The 21025-nt window shown below is 34.0% G+C and overlaps 5 protein-coding genes across 5 annotated transcripts; all 5 read right to left on the reverse strand.

Annotated features, from left to right (window-relative positions):
* Positions 1-4807: 4807 nt before the first annotated feature.
* LOC124375580 (cystatin-B-like) lies at positions 4808-6524 on the reverse strand. Its single transcript, XM_046834062.1, is given in 5 exon segments — positions 4808-5106; positions 5109-5172; positions 5275-5376; positions 6225-6304; positions 6397-6524. Coding segments are annotated over 4 exon segments (297 nt in total). The 5' UTR covers positions 6294-6304; positions 6397-6524; the 3' UTR covers positions 4808-5044.
* Positions 6525-9329: 2805 nt separating this feature from the next.
* On the reverse strand, positions 9330-10444 carry LOC124375581 (cystatin-B-like). Its single transcript, XM_046834063.1, has 3 exons — positions 10242-10444; positions 9775-9876; positions 9330-9687 (listed from the first exon to the last, which is right to left on the reverse strand). The coding sequence occupies exons 1-3, from the start codon at positions 10311-10313 to the stop codon at positions 9616-9618; spliced, it is 246 nt and encodes an 81-aa protein (XP_046690019.1). The 5' UTR covers positions 10314-10444; the 3' UTR covers positions 9330-9615.
* Positions 10445-12357: 1913 nt separating this feature from the next.
* Positions 12358-13190, reverse strand: LOC124375579 (cystatin-B-like). Its single transcript, XM_046834061.1, has 3 exons — positions 12993-13190; positions 12584-12685; positions 12358-12496 (listed from the first exon to the last, which is right to left on the reverse strand). The coding sequence occupies exons 1-3, from the start codon at positions 13062-13064 to the stop codon at positions 12368-12370; spliced, it is 303 nt and encodes a 100-aa protein (XP_046690017.1). The 5' UTR covers positions 13065-13190; the 3' UTR covers positions 12358-12367.
* A 2006-nt stretch (positions 13191-15196) lies between these two features.
* On the reverse strand, positions 15197-16895 carry LOC124403859 (cystatin-B-like). Its single transcript, XM_046877679.1, has 4 exons — positions 16782-16895; positions 16611-16690; positions 15665-15766; positions 15197-15562 (listed from the first exon to the last, which is right to left on the reverse strand). The coding sequence occupies exons 2-4, from the start codon at positions 16677-16679 to the stop codon at positions 15434-15436; spliced, it is 300 nt and encodes a 99-aa protein (XP_046733635.1). The 5' UTR covers positions 16680-16690; positions 16782-16895; the 3' UTR covers positions 15197-15433.
* Positions 16896-19162: 2267 nt separating this feature from the next.
* LOC124403857 (cystatin-B-like) lies at positions 19163-20251 on the reverse strand. The gene is made up of 3 exons (XM_046877676.1): positions 20079-20251; positions 19611-19712; positions 19163-19523 (listed from the first exon to the last, which is right to left on the reverse strand). The coding sequence occupies exons 1-3, from the start codon at positions 20148-20150 to the stop codon at positions 19395-19397; spliced, it is 303 nt and encodes a 100-aa protein (XP_046733632.1). The 5' UTR covers positions 20151-20251; the 3' UTR covers positions 19163-19394.
* Between the last annotated feature and the right edge of the window lie 774 nt (positions 20252-21025).

Here is a 21025-nt window from a genome sequence, read left to right on the forward strand (position 1 = left end):
TTTCTGAATTTTTTCAATGTCTTGAATGTTAACGAATCTGTACCAGTTCACTATTCAATCTATTATATATCTTTTTGAATTAAAGCAGATTTGTGACCTTTGACCATCTTTCCTCTGTTGTATGGGGCCAGAGATTCTTACTGTTTTTACTGAAGGTCTGCTACACAAGTGCCTGTGATTAAGTTGTTAGTTTTTTCTGATCTTCAGATTATGGAATTCAGTAGTGCTGTGGTATAAAGAAAATACAACCTCGAGCAATACAAACCAGTCTAGAAACAACTATTTACCCGTTTTGATGCTTTATGGATTTACAGAGCAACTTTGGAAACTTTGCTCTCTGTGTTGCCATGAAAATACGATGTTCAAACAACAACAAAAAATGCTGACACAAGTTTTTTGGTAAAGCATGTGGTGATGAGTTATGATGATTTAAGTATGTGTATGTGTATAAAAATCTTCCATAAATGTTAGAAAGCATTGTTGGTTATTTGCTGGCCAAATGGCATCCCATTAAGAAAGTTGAAATTTAAAGTAATTATATTTAAATTTATATATAAGTATTACATTATGACAGGTGAATGAATAACACTGATTATCTCTTCATCATGGCACCTGTTAGTGGGTGAGTTTTATTGGGCAGCAAGTGAACATTCTGTCCCCAAAGTTGATACATTTGATTCTACACTTAGGTTTACACTGTACCAGGCTTAAAAAACAGTACAAACTCATAAATTATAAATTATTAACACTTTTAGTGCACACTGTTCTAGTGAACTAATCAATGCTGACGTTTTACTACCCTGTAGATGATTCTTTTCTGCATTTACATTTACATTTACATTTGCGGCATTTAGCAGACGCCCTTATCCAGAGCGACGTACAAACGTGCTTTAAATCTCTAGTAGTGAATAAATCTACACTGGTATGCAAGAATACAAACTCAATATAAATATAACTCGAATTCTACAAACTTGGAAAGTGCTAATTTAGGTATTTCAGGAAGAGGTAGGTCTTCAGTCGTCGCTTAAAGATAATCAGGACTCTGCTGTACGGACATCTAGGGAAGTTCATTCCACCACTTTGGTGCCAGAACAGAGAAGAGCCTTGAATTGTACTTACCTCTCATTCTGAGAGAAGGTGGTACCAGTCGAGCAGTGCTGGAGGATCTCAGACAGCGTGGTGCAGTGCGAGATGTGATGAGGTCACTGAGGTAAGATGGTGCTGGTCCATTTTTGGCCTTGTAGGCAAGCATCAGTGTTTTGAATCTGATACGTGCAGCTACTGGAAGCCAGTGAAGGGAGCGCAGCAGTGGGGTGGTGTGGGAAAACTTGGGCTGATTGAACACAAGTCGTGCAGCTGCGTTTTGGATCATTTGCAGTGGACGAATAGCGTTCAGGGGAAGACCTGCCAGCAGAGAGTTGCAGTAGTCCAGTCTTGAAATGACAAGAGACTGAACAAGCAACTGGGCAGCCTGTATGGACAGAAATGGTCGAATCCTTCGGATGTTATAGAGACGTTATAGAGAAGAAATCGTTCTGCGTTACATCAGCATGTCCTGTAGTGTTTTATCCACAAAATACCAGTGATGTTATTTTTCTGATGAACAATTTAACAGGAAGTCACAGTTGTCAAACAATTTCATGTAATCACTTTAATGGTATAAGAGCCACAAACAGTTTTTCCCTCTCAAGCTTCACTCTGTCTCTCTTCCGGATAATGAGATAATCTTCAGCTTGTTATTGAAGGAACACGGAAAAGGAACAAGGAAAAAACACAAACATAAAAATCTTCCATAAATGTTAGATAGCATTGTTGGTTGTTGCTGGCCAAATGGCATCCCATTAGGAAAGTTGAAATTTAAAGTAATTATGTTTAATTAAGTTTATATATAAGCATTACATTATGCCAGGTGAATGAATAACACTGATTATCTCTTCATCATGGCACCTGTTAGTGGGTGAGTTTTATTGGGCAGCATGTAAACATCCCCAAAGTTGACCTATTAGAAGCAGGAAAAATGGGCGAGTGTAAGGATTTGCGTGAGTTTGACCAGGGCCCAATTGTGATGTCAAAACGACTGGGTCAGAACATTTCCAAAACTGCAGCTCTTGTGTGATGTTCCTGGTTTGCAGTGCTCAGTCTTTATCAAAAGTGGTCCCAGGAAAGCACAGTGGTGAAACGGCAACAGGGTCGTTTGTCTCTGAGGCACATTGATGCATTTGAAAACTAAGGCTGGTACGTGTGTTCATCCAACAGATGAGCTCCTGTAGCTCAAACTGCTGAAGAAGTTAATGCTGTTTATGATCGACGAGTCAGAACCGTTTTAGCAGCAAAAGAGGGACCAACACAATATTAGGCAAGTGGTTTAATTTTCCACCATCATAACTTTATAACAAATGCCTTTTTCTCCAATACACATTCAAGCACAATACCTCTCTGTGTGGGTTTCTGTGGTGTCTCAATGAAAGTATTCACTGGGTTCGTCTTGGGCTTTGGGTGTCTTTATTCTCCAAAATTCCAGCTGTCTTTCGTCATCTAAAGACTTGTAAAGACTCTGTTGAACAAAATCATCACCACCCTCCAGGACCTGCAAAACAAACTCACCAGTGGCCAAATCATTTAAAGAATAAGGGCTTTATGTGTATTTTGGTGGAGCTGAGTGTGTTTCTTTTGTACCTGACCTACACAACTGTATATTGTAGCATTTGGCAGTGAAGACATTAGTAGTTTTTCCAAACAGTCATTATTAATTAATAAAACCACATGAAAAGTCAAGTATCCCAACATTTTCATCCATAAAACTAGTAATATAAGAATAATTGGTAAAACGTGAACCTTCCAGAATCTCAGACCAGCCCAGAAACAAACATTGGATTGTTTTATTTTTTTGTTCCTTAAGAAATAGAAAGAGATAAAAAGCAACTTTGGCAAAGTTGGTCAGCGATTATGATGATTTAAGCCTTTTAATGTGGAAGTGATGTGGAAAAAAACCAAAACACCAGAGCTCAGTTATTTCTTTCACGAGGAGTAATGACGCATGTTTTTCAGCCTTAATTGTTTATCTGTGTGTAATCGTCTTGAACCACACTTCCATTTTTTGTACCACCTGCCAAAAACCACATGGTTATGTAGACATCACCCTGATTGCTGACAAGACTGCAAAAACACCATGTGACAAGCAAGCAACTGCAATTTGAATTGCAAAGTAACAGCTACATTTTTTGTTATTATTTATTATAGTAAATCCAAAAATAAACAGAGAAGAACAAATTACATCAGTATTCCCAGTAATTTCCACCTCGTCTGTTAAAAAATAATAGACTATCTGTAGTCACTCATGACTCATGTTTTCAGTTATTGTGTTTGTCAGAAAAAAACTTTTCAGTTCCTTAACTATCACTGAATGCACAGTCCGTGATTAATCACACTTTAATAAATAAATAAAGTAAATATATGATATAAATCCAAACCCAATCCCAGAGCCATTTCTGAATTTTTCAATGTCTTGAATGTTAACGAATCTGTACCAGTTCACTATTCAATCTATTATATATCTTTTTGAATTAAAGCAGATTTGTGACCTTTGACCATCTTTCCTCTGTTGTATGGGGCCAGAGATTCTTACTGTTTTTACTGAAGGTCTGCTACACAAGTGCCTGTGATTAAGTTGTTAGTTTTTTCTGATCTTCAGATTATGGAATTCAGTAGTGCTGTGGTATAAAGAAAATACAACCTTGAGCAATACAAACCAGTCTAGAAACAACTATTTACCCGTTTTGATGCTTTATGGATTTACAGAGCAACTTTGGAAACTTTGCTCTCTGTGTTGCCATGAAAATACGATGTTCAAACAACAACAAAAAATGCTGACACAAGTTTTTTGGTAAAGCATGTGGTGATGAGTTATGATGATTTAAGCTGTTTTATCAGGAGACAGAAGGATGTGGAAAAACTCCTTCAAATACACAAAACTTTTTACAGATTGCTGCAGTGACCACTAACCCTTTCGAGAGCATTATACTGCCATTATTACTGTAGCTTTTATTAACATGGATTAATAAAAATATGATTACAATAAAGCTTTAAGCAAATCTACAGTTAACACACATTTATAGATTATTTGTTATATGTTTCTATGTATTTTTCACAAACACTATCAGGACAAAGGGTATTGTCACACATGACTTTTCCAGTCATATGTGGTTCTTCCCTAAACTGTTACCACAACGTTGGAAGCATACAATTGTATAGAAAGTCTTTGGATGTGGTAGCACTAAACATTTTCTGTCACTTGAACTATAGGAGATCCAATGTCCCTCTGCACAAATGTACATGGTTTAGAGTGGAAGTGGCCTGCTATATTTTAATTTCCCTGCTAAAGAGCTCTGACCTCAACCCTGTTAAACATGATTGTTGGAACAGTTGGAAGGCTGACTGCACCCTAGGCCTCCTTACTTGTGTCTGAATGATCACAAATTTCCACAAGCACACTCATAATAGTGGAACATCTTTCCAGACGAGTGGAGGTTAATATAACAGAAAATGGGAACTAAATGTGGAATGGGATGTTTAAAAAGCATATACAAATCTTATGGTTATGTGTCTACAAATCTTTGTCTGAAAAGTGTACCAACTCTGGAGTCACTCTGGAGTGATAGTAAAGTCTTAAAGTATTTTTTTAAATTGGGATAACCTGCACACCCTGGGGTATGGGGTAAACAAATAATTTTCTGCTCACAGGATTAACTAAACATAATTATATTTATTTTCACAGAATTATTTCCAAATGAACACATTCAAACCATGGTCATGTATTTAAGTGTTTATTTTTAACTTTCAGTTTATTACAAGTATGGAATTTTTCAGGACACATTTTAGAAACTGAGAAAAAAAAGTTCAGTATAATTTGTAAATGACTGACATTATATGGCTGTAGTTTTATATTTTAAGTGAATCTGATATGTTTTACAAACTCAAACTCATTGCTTGTTTATAAGTGTTAGTGCTGTTTCTATGGTTTCTTTTTCCCTCAATCGTGTATCTATTAGAAGTATTCGATGGGGTCCTGTTCGGATTTATGTGTCTGTATTCCAGAAAGTTCCAGTTTTCTCCAGCATGAGGTAACATCTTATAGACACGGAGGTGAACAAACTCCTTATCACCCACGTGGACCTGCAAAAAAAGAATTGGCCAGCAGCTATCAGATATAGAATTGATTGAATATATATTGCTTCATGTCTATTCAGCAGGAGACTAAGTGGGTTTGTGTCCAACCTTGATGAAGTAGTTTGTCCCAGCTACCACCTGTGTTTTGTAGAGTTTAGCAGTGAAGACATCAAAATTTCTTCCAGTTTTTTTCTCTGCATGAGGTTTCATCTGTAATTTGAAATCCATCTTTAGTAATTAGACATTCCAATTTAATTTACAAATCAGTTTCTTGACTTTTAACCTCTAAACATAACCACGCTAATTTATCTATCACATGCAGAAGTCATGGCATTTTTAATAATGCAATCTCTAATAACACAATACTGTCTAAAACAACTTTCACTCCTAAAAATCTTTACACATTCAGCACTGACACATTTACTGAAACAGTACAAATCTAAAACACAAGACATGTGGTTTAGGTTTATAACAATGATCTTAAAAAACATTTTTTTCTCCCTCTTCTTGAAGTTAAAAAGACCAAAGACGTAGCTTGTCATGTTACTAAATAACCAGAAACCAGAAACTTCTGTCTTGAAAACTTTCTCCTGAGGGAAAACGTACTGAGAAATAAATGGCTCCATATGAAAAATGTCAATATATCAATTATATTATTTATCTTTGTAAATGAGCAACATGTTCATCAATTTATCATTACATTTTGTAAAACGTCAGACATAGAAGTCCCCCTAAATAAGACGTCTGAACATCACAGATCCGAATCAATCAGCATTGTGGAATAAATCCAGGACAACATACAAAGGAAAAATATAAGGATGAATGATGAAAATGGATGATGATGGGTTAAATACTAAGTTTGCCCAAGACTGAAATCCTAAATAGTTTTAATAATATTGTTTTCCTGGTTGATAAGGATCACAAAACTGACCAAAACTTGCTGGTAAAGCAGATCATTTTTATTGATCTGAGTTGTTTTAGCAAAAGAAAGGGAGATGTCGTTAAATAAATAAATAAATAAATAAATAAATAAATAAATAAATAAATAAAACACTGACCTCATCACAGATTTGCTGCAACTCAGCAGTGGCTTTGGCCACCTCAGAGAGCCCTCCACAGAAGTCCATTCTTATTGTAGCTGTCAAAAATGACCTCATATTTAATAAAACTCTGAATTTGACACACAATTTAGCTAAACACAAAGCATAAACCCAAAATAGTAACACTTACCAATATGTCCCAAAGTGCAGAGGATAAAACACAAGCACTTGTATATATATATAACTTATAAGACCCGCCCCTACACCCTGGCCCTGTTATTGGCTTCATTTTACATGTGCTCTTTGGTTCTTCAGCAGCTAAACACATTACATATAAACAAACAAATTAATAAATCAGCTTCATTTTAATCCATCAATTATATTATTGTGTTTTAGTTTTAATAACTTCAGTACTTCAGTCTGTGTATTAAATAAAAATTGTGATTTTGGTTAAAGCAATATTATTAAAATATTTTATTTGGAATAAGAACAAAACTATTTTTTTAGAAATTGCCGTAGGGTTATTGTACTTGTGAAACATATTTCAGAGTAACAGCCAACTTTTTAATGATTATGAATTTCTTAAGTTCTCATGAATTACAAAGTCCTTACAGGAATTTGTAATGGATGATCCATTGCATTTGTTCTGCTATATTATATATTTAAAAAACAAAACAAAAAAAAACGTACTTTACAGTTGAATATTAGGACCAATAATATTACTCTATATTGCACTTTTTGAAGTGTGTTAAACTACTGAAAACACAAGCACTTGTATATATATATAACTTATAAGACCCGCCCCTACACCCTGGCCCTGTTATTGGCTTCATTTTACATGTGCTCTTTGGTTCTTCAGCAGCTAAACACATTACATATAAACAAACAAATTAATAAATCAGCTTCATTTTAATCCATCAATTATATTATTGTGTTTTAGTTTTAATAACTTCAGTACTTCAGTCTGTGTATTAAATAAAAATTGTGATTTTGGTTAAAGCAATATTATTAAAATATTTTATTTGGAATAAGAACAAAACTATTTTTTAGAAATTGCCGTGGGGTTATTGTACTTGTGAAACATATTTCAGAGTAACAGCCAACTTTTTAATGATTATGAATTTCTTAAGTTCTCATGAATTACAAAGTCCTTACAGGAATTTGTAATGGATGATCCATTGCATTTGTTCTGCTATATTATATATTTAAAAAACAAAACAAAAAAAAACGTACTTTACAGTTGAATATTAGGACCAATAATATTACTCTATATTGCACTTTTTGAAGTGTGTTAAACTACTGAAAACACAAGCACTTGTATATATATATAACTTATAAGACCCGCCCCTACACCCTGGCCCTGTTATTGGCTTCATTTTACATGTGCTCTTTGGTTCTTCAGCAGCTAAACACATTACATATAAACAAACAAATTAATAAATCAGCTTCATTTTAATCCATCAATTATATTATTGTGTTTTAGTTTTAATAACTTCAGTACTTCAGTCTGTGTATTAAATAAAAATTGTGATTTTGGTTAAAGCAATATTATTAAAATATTTTATTTGGAATAAGAACAAAACTATTTTTTTAGAAATTGCCGTAGGGTTATTGTACTTGTGAAACATATTTCAGAGTAACAGCCAACTTTTTAATGATTATGAATTTCTTAAGTTCTCATGAATTACAAAGTCCTTACAGGAATTTGTAATGGATGATCCATTGCATTTGTTCTGCTATATTATATATTTAAAAAAAACAAAACAAAAAAAAAACGTACTTTACAGTTGAATATTAGGACCAATAATATTACTCTATATTGCACTTTTTGAAGTGTGTTAAACTACTGAAAACACAAGCACTTGTATATATATATAACTTATAAGACCCGCCCCTACACCCTGGCCCTGTTATTGGCTTCATTTTACATGTGCTCTTTGGTTCTTCAGCAGCTAAACACATTACATATAAACAAACAAATTAATAAATCAGCTTCATTTTAATCCATCAATTATATTATTGTGTTTTAGTTTTAATAACTTCAGTACTTCAGTCTGTGTATTAAATAAAAATTGTGATTTTGGTTAAAGCAATATTATTAAAATATTTTATTTGGAATAAGAACAAAACTATTTTTTTAGAAATTGCCGTAGGGTTATTGTACTTGTGAAACATATTTCAGAGTAACAGCCAACTTTTTAATGATTATGAATTTCTTAAGTTCTCATGAATTACAAAGTCCTTACAGGAATTTGTAATGGATGATCCATTGCATTTGTTCTGCTATATTATATATTTAAAAAAAACAAAACAAAAAAAAAACGTACTTTACAGTTGAATATTAGGACCAATAATATTACTCTATATTGCACTTTTTGAAGTGTGTTAAACTACTGAAAACGCTGTATTGTTTTTTTCTTTATACACCAGTCACTATTTTGTTCGAAAAAGCCAATGAACTATAATATGAAGTGTCTGCAGTTATATAGACATATGTGTGAAACGTTCACCTTTACTGTTAAAATAGTATGATGCTGTGAATAATAACTCACAATATCACAAAGAATTATTTCGTCATTGACTACAAGAAAGAAAGAAAAAAAAAGAAAGAGACATACGTTTTAGAGAAGAGCTCTGTCCTCTCAATGTTTTATTTGCTGAATTTCATTAGACAGAAGCCTCCATTATTAGAAAAAATAACAGCATCTATCCTAACCTTAAGATAATCCATAAATAATATAGATATGTTAAAATATTACCTAAAGTCTTATTGCTAGGAAGAAAAACTAATACAATAATTTGATATATCCAGAAACATCTCAGAAATGTTGACATATCACATGTGGTTAATATATAGTTAAGATTTGATTGTTTATAAATAATGTAGTTGTAGTACCATAAACAAGGTTTAATAGTCTTTAGGAGAACAAACACAAGCCAGGAAGTAACAGTACCAATTACATTAACTCAAAGTTTTATGTTGAAAGAAATATGTTTAAATTAATATATTAATACCAGAGGCCCGGTATCGATGTTTATTTTTTACAATACCTTGACATTTAATCTGAAGTATTGCATTTGAAATGAACATACAAACATATAATAAACACATCAGACACCAAATAATCTTTATGTTCTCTTTAATGAGGAATGTGTATGAAAAAAAAAGTTAGAAAATATTTACTTTTCAGTTTATTTGATTATAGAAGCAGATGATTTTTGTCAGTTCAGGAATTGAGTCAGAATAAATGTGTAAGTGGGTGAGATCCAATACATATTAGAAATTCAAAGTAATTGCTTGTTTGAGTTTTAGTGATTTTTCTATGGTTTCTTTTTTCCTCAATAGAGCGGCTGTTCAGAAGTATCCGATGGCATCCTGATGGGATTTCTTTGTCTGTATTCAGTAAGTTCAGTTTTCTCCAGCATGAGGTAACATCTTATAGACACGCAGGTGAACACATTCCTCATCACCCACCTGGACCTAGAAAACATACATGAAATATTTATATGTATATCAGAGGCTACTGAAAATATTACCTGAGCACATGTAAGTGTTTTTGTGTCCTACTTTGATGAAGTAGTTCGTCCCAGCTACCACCTGTGTTGTGTAGGATTTAGCAGTGAAGACATTAAATGTTCTTCCTGCTTTTTCCTCCACAAGGGGCTTCACCTGCAATCCAAAAAATAGTCTTATGTAACCAGGAAATCCATTAACTCTTACTCATCTATCATGTGCAAGTCATGGTAGCTTCAATTACGCAACCCTTAATGAGCCAGTACTCACTAAACAACTTACTTTTGTCAATCCGCCCTGATTATGTAATCACTACTACATGTTTATTTTCATTTTTATTACACACACCTGGACCGAAGGTGTACGATTTTTCTTGTAAAACCAGAATCGGCACATGGAAAATACATTTATTTTACCTTTAGTATGAATCTTTTTTTTTATAAAGTTGCATGCAAAATAATAAACCTCCATCAAAGTTCCAAAACACACCAACCACCTTCCACCATCCACCAAACACCAACCTCATCACAGATCTTCTGCACCTCCTTATTGGCAGCCTCCACCGCACTAGGTCCTCCACACCTCACAGCCATTCTCTATGTCTAAAGGCAAAAGTATGCTATACTACTTTAAGGTTCCTAAAGCTTTCCATGGGGTAACCAGACACACTGTAGATCACAAACCAACACTCCCAAAATCATCTGACAGGAAATACGTACCAAACCAAACCAGCTCCAAACCTGCACACGTCCGGCTTTAGTTACCTAAAGCAAGCAAACACAAAGCAACCAATCAAGAGTGAGGTTCCACCTCCAAGTCGCATTATTACAAAAAATTACAGCATCTACCCTAACCCTGAGATGGTCCAGAACATATAATATATATATATATATGTTTGAATGTTACCTAAAGTCTTATTGCCAGGATGAAAACCTAATACAATAATTTGATATATCCAGAAACAACTCAGAAATGTTGAGATATCACATGTGGTTAATATATAATCTAGTAACGATAACTCCAAACCTCTACACTACAACCACAACTGTTCACCTCTGTACATCTGGAGCAGTTCAGAATCAATGTTTGTCTACTAACATGACAAAAACATTACAATTTAAGTAAAATACAACCTACTCACCAGAGATGCAGATTTATAATCTGCACCGCTCCTCAGAGGCTGTAATCCAGTGGTACTGCTCGTCTTCACTGGTCTGGAAGTGTTGAACAAACCCCTTCCTGAGCTAAGACACGCTAGCTAGCTTCTGGGATGGCCGACCTCCTCACAATGTCTAGCTTTTCTTCCAAATGAATTTTTATGTATGTCCAAGACCAAATCAATTTCTCTTCATCCATAGTCGTAAAAAAGTCTAACTCAGGTGTATTAATGTGTGCAGAGATAAACACGTGTTTTGCCAGTCGAACTTGGCTGTAACAGTTTCACTCTGACCAACCAATCAGAGGACGAAAAAATGCTGATGCTATTCTGGGCCAGCTAGCTGCCCTGCGACGCGAATAGGAAATCTGATTGGTTAAAGAAACAGTCCCGCTGGTAATATTCTCTGTGGTAAAAAGGCCAGCAGTACTGACTCTGAAGGCCCTGGGCAGATTAGATTGACATGGCAGCACATAGAGGCTGAAATCTGATTGGGCAAAAAATCGAACATCCACATACACATACTGGAAGCAGTGCAGCCAAGAGAAACGCTACGAAATGAAGAGAATAAACTGTTGGGAATAAATTAATACAATTTAATGGAACAAATATTAGAATTTAGGTTGTAAATGTAGGTCAGTGGTTCTGATGGTGTTTAGGCCAACAGAGAAGGCTTTGCTGTCCCTGACCACCCGCCACTGCTGATTATAAATAATGTAGTAATCAGAGTATGAATAATGTGATAAATTCAGTAGTATTCAAAACTCTTTCAGTTTCACATGTATTTATGAAAATCCAGTACATTTTGGGAATAAATACTGACATTTTTCTTGTTTTTTAATTTGTTTAATATAATTTTGTATATATATATATATATATATATATATATATATATATATATATATATATATATAATTTGGCAGACAGTTATCCAGAGCAACTTACATTTATTTATATAAGTGGGCATCTGAGGGGTAGCTTGGCAGCTTGGGGATTCTGGGATTTGAAATACAATTTACCAATCAGAAGTCCAATGACTTAATCTAGAAAAGTGTAAGGTGGTAAACAAATAGCACACTGTAAAATGGATTATTTTGTTACCACAAAGTTTTATGTTGAAAGAAATATGTTAAATTAATATATTAATTCCAGAGGCCCGGTATCAATGTTTATTTTTTACAATACCTTGACATTTAATATGAACTATTGCATTTAAAATGAACATACAAACATATAATAAACACATCAGACACCAAATACTCTTGTATTTATGGTCTTTTTAATGAGGAATGTGTATGAAAAAAAAAGTTTGAAAATATTTACTTTTCATTTTATTTTATTAAAAGAAACAGATGATTTTGTCAGTTCAGGAATTGAGTCAGAATAAATGTGTAAGTGGGTGAGATCCATACATATTAGAAATTCAAAGTAATTGCTTGTTTGAGTGTTAGTGATTTTTCTATGGTTTCTTTTTCCTCAATGGGCGTCTGTTCAGAAGTATCCGATGGCATCCTGATGGGATTTCTGTGTCTGTATTCCAGTAAGTTCCAGTTTTTCTCCAGCGGGAGGTAACATCTTATAGACACGCAGGTGAACACATTCCACATCACTCACCTGGACCTAGAAAACATACATGAAATATTTATATGTATATCAGAGGCTACTGAAAATATTACCTGAGCACATGTAAGTGTGTTTGTGTCCTACTTTGATGAAGTAGTTCGTCCCAGCTACCACCTGTTTTGTGTAGGATTTAGCAGTGAAGACATTAAATGTTCTTCCTGCTTTTTCCTCCACACGGGGCTTCACCTGCAATCAAAGAATAGTCTTATGTAATCAGGAAATCCATTAACTCTTACTCATCTATAACAACTCACTTTTGTCAATCCGCCCTGATTATGTAATCACTACATGTTTATTTTTATTTTTATTACACACACCTGGACCGAAGGTGTACGATTTTTCTTGTAAAATCAGAATCGGCACATGAAAAATACATTTATTTAACGTTTAGTATGAATCTTCATTTTTTCTAGAAAGTTGTATGCAAAACAATAAACCTCCAGCAAAGTTCCAAAACACACCAACCACCTTCCACCATCCACCAAACACCAACCTCATCACAGATCTTCTGCACCTCCTCATTGGCAGCCTTCACCGCACTAGGTCCTCCACAAATCACATCCATTTTCTATGTCTGAAGGCAAAAGTGAACTATATTACTTTAAGGTTCCTAAAGCTTTCCACGAGGTAATCAGACACGCTGTAGATCACAAACCAACACTCCCAAAATCATCTGACAGGAAATACATACCAACCCAAACCAGCTCCAAACCTGCACACGTCCGGCTTTAGTTACCTAAAGCAAGCAACCACAAAGCAACCAATCAACAGTGAGGCTCTGCCTCCAATTCGCATTACTAGAAAAAATTACAGCATCTACCCTAACCCTGAGATGGTCCAGAACATATAATATATATAAATGTTTGAATATTACCTAAAGTCTTATTGCCAGGATGAAAACCTAATACAATAATTTGATATATCCAGAAACATCTTAGAAATGTTGAGATATCACATGTGGTTAATATATAATCCAGTAACGATAACTCCAAACCTCTACACTACAACCACAACTGTTCACCTCTGTACATCTGGAGCAGTTCAGAATCAATGTTTGTCCACTAACATGACAAAAACATTACAATTTAAATAAAATACAACCTACTCACCAGAGATGCATATTTATAATCTGCACCACTCCTCAGAGGCTGTAATCCAGTGGTACCGCTCGTATTCACTGGTCTGGAAGTGTTGAACAAACCCTTTCCTGGGCTGAGACATGCTAGCTAGCTTCGGGGTTGGCTGACCTCCTCACAATGTCTAGCTTTTCTTCAAAATGAATTTTTAAGTATGTCCAAGACCAAATCAATTTCTTTTCCTCTGTAAGTGTAAAAAAGTCTAACTCAGATGTATTATTGTGTGCAGAGCTACACACGTGTTTTGCTAGTCGAACTTGGCTGTAACAGTTTCACTCTGACCAACCAATCAGAGGACGAAAAAATGCTGATGCTATTCTGGGCCAGCTAGCTGCCCTGTGACGCAAATATGAAATCTGATTGGTTAAAGAAACAGACCTGTTGGTAATATTCTCTGTGGTAAAAAGGCCAGCAGTACTGACTCTGAAGGCCCTGGGCAGATTAGATTGACATGGCAGCACATAGAGGCTAAAATCTGATTGGACAAAAAATCTAACATCCACATACACGTACTGGAAGCAGTGCAGCCAAGAGAAACTCTACGAAATGAAGAGAATAAACTGTTGGGAATAAATTAATACAATTTCATGGAACAAATATTAGAATTTAGGTTGTAAATGTAGGTCAGTGGTTCTGATGGTGTTTAGGCCAACAGAGAAGGCTTTGCTGGCCCTGACCGCCCGCCACTGCTGATTATAAATAATGTAGTAATCAGAGTATGAATAATGTGATAAATTCAGTACTATTCAAAAACTCTTTCGGTTTCACATGTATTTATGAAAATCCAGTACATTTTGGGAATAAATACTGACATTCTTCTTGTTTTTTAATTTGTTTTAAAAAAATCTACAGTTAACACACATTTATAGATTATTTGTTATATGTTTCTATGTATTTTTCACAAACACTATCAGGACAAAGGGTATTGTCACACATGACTTTTCCAGTCATATGTGGTTCTTCCCTAAACTGTTACCACAACGTTGGAAGCATACAATTGTATAGAAAGTCTTTGGATGTGGTAGCACTAAACATTTTCTGTCACTTGAACTATAGGAGATCCAATGTCCCTCTGCACAAATGTACATGGTTTAGAGTGGAAGTGGCCTGCTATATTTTAATTTCCCTGCTAAAGAGCTCTGACCTCAACCCTGTTAAACATGATTGTTGGAACAGTTGGAAGGCTGACTGCACCCTAGGCCTCCTTACTTGTGTCTGAATGATCACAAATTTCCACAAGCACACTCATAATAGTGGAACATCTTTCCAGACGAGTGGAGGTTAATATAACAGAAAATGGGAACTAAATGTGGAATGGGATGTTTAAAAAGCATATACAAATCTTATGGTTATGTGTCTACAAATCTTTGTCTGAAAAGTGTACCAACTCTGGAGTCACTCTGGAGTGATAGTAAAGTCTTAAAGTATTTTTTTAAATTGGGATAACCTGCACACCCTGGGGTATGGGGTAAACAAATAATTTTCTGCTCACAGGATTAACTAAACATAATTATATTTATTTTCACAGAATTATTTCCAAATGAACACATTCAAACCATGGTCATGTATTTAAGTGTTTATTTTTAACTTTCAGTTTATTACAAGTATGGAATTTTTCAGGACACATTTTAGAAACTGAGAAAAAAAAGTTCAGTATAATTTGTAAATGACTGACATTATATGGCTGTAGTTTTATATTTTAAGTGAATCTGATATGTTTTACAAACTCAAACTCATTGCTTGTTTATAAGTGTTAGTGCTGTTTCTATGGTTTCTTTTTCCCTCAATCGTGTATCTATTAGAAGTATTCGATGGGGTCCTGTTCGGATTTATGTGTCTGTATTCCAGAAAGTTCCAGTTTTTCTCCAGCATGAGGTAACATCTTATAGACACGGAGGTGAACAAACTCCTTATCACCCACGTGGACCTGCAAAAAAAGAATTGGCCAGCAGCTATCAGATATAGAATTGATTGAATATATATTGCTTCATGTCTATTCAGCAGGAGACTAAGTGGGTTTGTGTCCAACCTTGATGAAGTAGTTTGTCCCAGCTACCACCTGTGTTTTGTAGAGTTTAGCAGTGAAGACATCAAAATTTCTTCCAGTTTTTTTCTCTGCATGAGGTTTCATCTGTAATTTGAAATCCATCTTTAGTAATTAGACATTCCAATTTAATTTACAAATCAGTTTCTTGACTTTTAACCTCTAAACATAACCACGCTAATTTATCTATCACATGCAGAAGTCATGGCATTTTTAATAATGCAATCTCTAATAACACAATACTGTCTAAAACAACTTTCACTCCTAAAAATCTTTACACATTCAGCACTGACACATTTACTGAAACAGTACAAATCTAAAACACAAGACATGTGGTTTAGGTTTATAACAATGATCTTAAAAACATTTTTCTCCCTCTTCTTGAAGTTAAAAGACCAAAGACGTAGCTTGTCATGTTACTAAATAACCAGAAACCAGAAACTTCTGTCTTGAAAACTTTCTCCTGAGGGAAAACGTACTGAGAAATAAATGGCTCCATATGAAAAATGTCAATATATCAATTATATTATTTATCTTTGTAAATGAGCAACATGTTCATCAATTTATCATTACATTTTGTAAAACGTCAGACATAGAAGTCCCCCTAAATAAGACGTCTGAACATCACAGATCCGAATCAATCAGCATTGTGGAATAAATCCAGGACAACATACAAAGGAAAAATATAAGGATGAATGATGAAAATGGATGATGATGGGTTAAATACTAAGTTTGCCCAAGACTGAAATCCTAAATAGTTTTAATAATATTGTTTTCCTGGTTGATAAGGATCACAAAACTGACCAAAACTTGCTGGTAAAGCAGATCATTTTTATTGATCTGAGTTGTTTTAGCAAAAGAAAGGGAGATGTCGTTAAATAAATAAATAAATAAATAAATAAATAAATAAATAAATAAATAAAACACTGACCTCATCACAGATTTGCTGCAACTCAGCAGTGGCTTTGGCCACCTCAGAGAGCCCTCCACAGAAGTCCATTCTTATTGTAGCTGTCAAAATGACCTCATATTTAATAAAACTCTGAATTTGACACACAATTTAGCTAAACACAAAGCATAAACCCAAAATAGTAACACTTACCAATATGTCCCAAAGTGCAGAGGATAAAACACAAGCACTTGTATATATATATAACTTATAAGACCCGCCCCTACACCCTGGCCCTGTTATTGGCTTCATTTTACATGTGCTCTTTGGTTCTTCAGCAGCTAAACACATTACATATAAACAAACAAATTAATAAATCAGCTTCATTTTAATCCATCAATTATATTATTGTGTTTTAGTTTTAATAACTTCAGTACTTCAGTCTGTGTATTAAATAAAAATTGTGATTTTGGTTAAAGCAATATTATTAAAATATTTTATTTGGAATAAGAACAAAACTATTTTTTTAGAAATTGCCGTAGGGTTATTGTACTTGTGAAACATATTTCAGAGTAACAGCCAACTTTTTAATGATTATGAATTTCTTAAGTTCTCATGAATTACAAAGTCCTTACAGGAATTTGTAATGGATGATCCATTGCATTTGTTCTGCTATATTATATATTTAAAAAAAACAAAACAAAAAAAACGTACTTTACAGTTGAATATTAGGACCAATAATATTACTCTATATTGCACTTTTTGAAGTGTGTTAAACTACTGAAAACACAAGCACTTGTATATATATATAACTTATAAGACCCGCCCCTACACCCTGGCCCTGTTATTGGCTTCATTTTACATGTGCTCTTTGGTTCTTCAGCAGCTAAACACATTACATATAAACAAACAAATTAATAAATCAGCTTCATTTTAATCCATCAATTATATTATTGTGTTTTAGTTTTAATAACTTCAGTACTTCAGTCTGTGTATTAAATAAAAATTGTGATTTTGGTTAAAGCAATATTATTAAAATATTTTATTTGGAATAAGAACAAAACTATTTTTTTAGAAATTGCCGTAGGGTTATTGTACTTGTGAAACATATTTCAGAGTAACAGCCAACTTTTTAATGATTATGAATTTCTTGTTCTCATGAATTACAAAGTCCTTACAGGAATTTGTAATGGATGATCCATTGCATTTGTTCTGCTATATTATATATTTAAAAAAACAAAACAAAAAAAACGTACTTTACAGTTGAATATTAGGACCAATAATATTACTCTATATTGCACTTTTTGAAGTGTGTTAAACTACTGAAAACACAAGCACTTGTATATATATATAACTTATAAGACCCGCCTACACCCTGGCCCTGTTATTGGCTTCATTTTACATGTGCTCTTTGGTTCTTCAGCAGCTAAACACATTACATATAAACAAACAAATTAATAAATCAGCTTCATTTTAATCCATCAATTATATTATTGTGTTTTAGTTTTAATAACTTCAGTACTTCAGTCTGTGTATTAAATAAAAATTGTGATTTTGGTTAAAGCAATATTATTAAAATATTTTATTTGGAATAAGAACAAAACTATTTTTTTAGAAATTGCCGTAGGGTTATTGTACTTGTGAAACATATTTCAGAGTAACAGCCAACTTTTTAATGATTATGAATTTCTTAAGTTCTCATGAATTACAAAGTCCTTACAGGAATTTGTAATGGATGATCCATTGCATTTGTTCTGCTATATTATATATTTAAAAAAAACAAAACAAAAAAAAAACGTACTTTACAGTTGAATATTAGGACCAATAATATTACTCTATATTGCACTTTTTGAAGTGTGTTAAACTACTGAAAACGCTGTATTGTTTTTTTCTTTATACACCAGTCACTATTTTGTTCGAAAAAGCCAATGAACTATAATATGAAGTGTCTGCAGTTATATAGACATATGTGTGAAACGTTCACCTTTACTGTTAAAATAGTATGATGCTGTGAATAATAACTCACAATATCACAAAGAATTATTTCGTCATTGACTACAAGAAAGAAAGAAAAAAGAAAGAGACATACGTTTTAGAGAAGAGCTCTGTCCTCTCAATGTTTTATTTGCTGAATTTCATTAGACAGAAGCCTCCATTATTAGAAAAAATAACAGCATCTATCCTAACCTTAAGATAATCCATAAATAATATAGATATGTTAAAATATTACCTAAAGTCTTATTGCTAGGAAGAAAAACTAATACAATAATTTGATATATCCAGAAACATCTCAGAAATGTTGACATATCACATGTGGTTAATATATAGTTAAGATTTGATTGTTTATAAATAATGTAGTTGTAGTACCATAAACAAGGTTTAATAGTCTTTAGGAGAACAAACACAAGCCAGGAAGTAACAGTACCAATTACATTAACTCAAAGTTTTATGTTGAAAGAAATATGTTTAAATTAATATATTAATACCAGAGGCCCGGTATCGATGTTTATTTTTTACAATACCTTGACATTTAATCTGAAGTATTGCATTTGAAATGAACATACAAACATATAATAAACACATCAGACACCAAATAATCTTTATGTTCTCTTTAATGAGGAATGTGTATGAAAAAAAAAGTTAGAAAATATTTACTTTTCAGTTTATTTGATTATAGAAGCAGATGATTTTTGTCAGTTCAGGAATTGAGTCAGAATAAATGTGTAAGTGGGTGAGATCCAATACATATTAGAAATTCAAAGTAATTGCTTGTTTGAGTTTTAGTGATTTTTCTATGGTTTCTTTTTTCCTCAATAGAGCGGCTGTTCAGAAGTATCCGATGGCATCCTGATGGGATTTCTGTGTCTGTATTCCAGTAAGTTCCAGTTTTTCTCCAGCATGAGGTAACATCTTATAGACACGCAGGTGAACACATTCCACATCACTCACCTGGACCTAGAAAACATACATGAAATATTTATATGTATATCAGAGGCTACTGAAAATATTACCTGAGCACATGTAAGTGTGTTTGTGTCCTACTTTGATGAAGTAGTTCGTCCCAGCTACCACCTGTGTTGTGTAGGATTTAGCAGTGAAGACATTAAATGTTCTTCCTGCTTTTTCCTCCACACGGGGCTTCACCTGCAATCCAAAAAATAGTCTTATGTAACCAGGAAATCCATTAACTCTTACTCATCTATCATGTGCAAGTCATGGCAGCTTCAATTACGCAACCCTTAATGAGCCAGTACTCACTAAACAACTTACTTTTGTCAATCCGCCCTGATTATGTAATCACTACTACATGTTTATTTTCATTTTTATTACACACACCTGGACCGAAGGTGTACGATTTTTCTTGTAAAACCAGAATCGGCACATGGAAAATACATTTATTTTACCTTTAGTATGAATCTTTTTTTTTTATAAAGTTGCATGCAAAAAAATAAACCTCCAGCAAAGTTCCAAAACACACCAACCACCTTCCACCATCCACCAAACACCAACCTCATCACAGATCTTCTGCACCTCCTTATTGGCAGCCTCCACCGCACTAGGTCCTCCACACCTCACAGCCATTCTCTATGTCTAAAGGCAAAAGTATGCTATACTACTTTAAGGTTCCTAAAGCTTTCCATGGGGTAACCAGACACACTGTAGATCACAAACCAACACTCCCAAAATCATCTGACAGGAAATACGTACCAAACCAAACCAGCTCCAAACCTGCACACGTCCGGCTTTAGTTACCTAAAGCAAGCAACCACAAAGCAACCAATCAACAGTGAGGTTCCACCTCCAAGTCGCATTATTACAAAAAATTACAGCATCTACCCTAACCCTGAGATGGTCCAGAACATATAATATATATATATATATATATATATATATATATATATATATATATATATATATATATGTTTGAATATTACCTAAAGTCTTATTGCCAGGATGAAAACCTAATACAATAATTTGATATATCCAGAAACAACTCAGAAATGTTGAGATATCACATGTGGTTAATATATAATCCAGTAACGATAACTCCAAACCTCTACACTACAACCACAACTGTTCACCTCTGTACATCTGGAGCAGTTCAGAATCAATGTTTGTCTACTAACATGACAAAAACATTACAATTTAAGTAAAATACAACCTACTCACCAGAGATGCAGATTTATAATCTGCACCGCTCCTCAGAGGCTGTAATCCAGTGGTACTGCTCGTCTTCACTGGTCTGGAAGTGTTGAACAAACCCCTTCCTGAGCTAAGACACGCTAGCTAGCTTCTGGGATGGCCGACCTCCTCACAATGTCTAGCTTTTCTTCCAAATGAATTTTTATGTATGTCCAAGACCAAATCAATTTCTCTTCATCCATAGTCGTAAAAAAGTCTAACTCAGGTGTATTAATGTGTGCAGAGATAAACACGTGTTTTGCCAGTCGAACTTG

This window comes from Silurus meridionalis, chromosome 21, assembly GCF_014805685.1.
Source record: "Silurus meridionalis isolate SWU-2019-XX chromosome 21, ASM1480568v1, whole genome shotgun sequence".
Lineage (NCBI taxonomy): Eukaryota > Metazoa > Chordata > Actinopteri > Siluriformes > Siluridae > Silurus > Silurus meridionalis.

Bases quoted from the DNA above. Each gene is read 5' to 3' on its own strand.
- LOC124375579 (XM_046834061.1), bottom strand. From the start codon at position 13,064: ATGGATGTGATTTGTGGAGGACCTAGTGCGGTGAAGGCTGCCAATGAG. The intron at 12,686-12,992 runs GTTGGTGTTTGG...CTTTGATTGCAG, and splicing joins TGCAGAAGATCTGTGATGAG to GTGAAGCCCCGTGTGGAGGA. The intron at 12,497-12,583 runs GTAGGACACAAA...TATGTTTTCTAG, and splicing joins GGACGAACTACTTCATCAAA to GTCCAGGTGAGTGATGTGGA.
- LOC124375581 (XM_046834063.1), bottom strand. From the start codon at position 10,313: ATGGCTGTGAGGTGTGGAGGACCTAGTGCGGTGGAGGCTGCCAATAAG. The intron at 9,877-10,241 runs GTTGGTGTTTGG...TTTGGATTGCAG, and splicing joins TGCAGAAGATCTGTGATGAG to GTGAAGCCCCTTGTGGAGGA. The intron at 9,688-9,774 runs GTAGGACACAAA...TATGTTTTCTAG, and splicing joins GGACGAACTACTTCATCAAA to GTCCAGGTGGGTGATGAGGA.
- LOC124403859 (XM_046877679.1), bottom strand. From the start codon at position 16,679: ATGGACTTCTGTGGAGGGCTCTCTGAGGTGGCCAAAGCCACTGCTGAG. The intron at 15,767-16,610 runs GTCAGTGTTTTA...TTCAAATTACAG, and splicing joins TGCAGCAAATCTGTGATGAG to ATGAAACCTCATGCAGAGAA. The intron at 15,563-15,664 runs GTTGGACACAAA...CTTTTTTTGCAG, and splicing joins GGACAAACTACTTCATCAAG to GTCCACGTGGGTGATAAGGA.
- LOC124403857 (XM_046877676.1), bottom strand. From the start codon at position 20,150: ATGGCTGTGAGGTGTGGAGGACCTAGTGCGGTGGAGGCTGCCAATAAG. The intron at 19,713-20,078 runs GTTGGTGTTTGG...TTTGGATTGCAG, and splicing joins TGCAGAAGATCTGTGATGAG to GTGAAGCCCCGTGTGGAGGA. The intron at 19,524-19,610 runs GTAGGACACAAA...TATGTTTTCTAG, and splicing joins GGACGAACTACTTCATCAAA to GTCCAGGTGAGTGATGTGGA.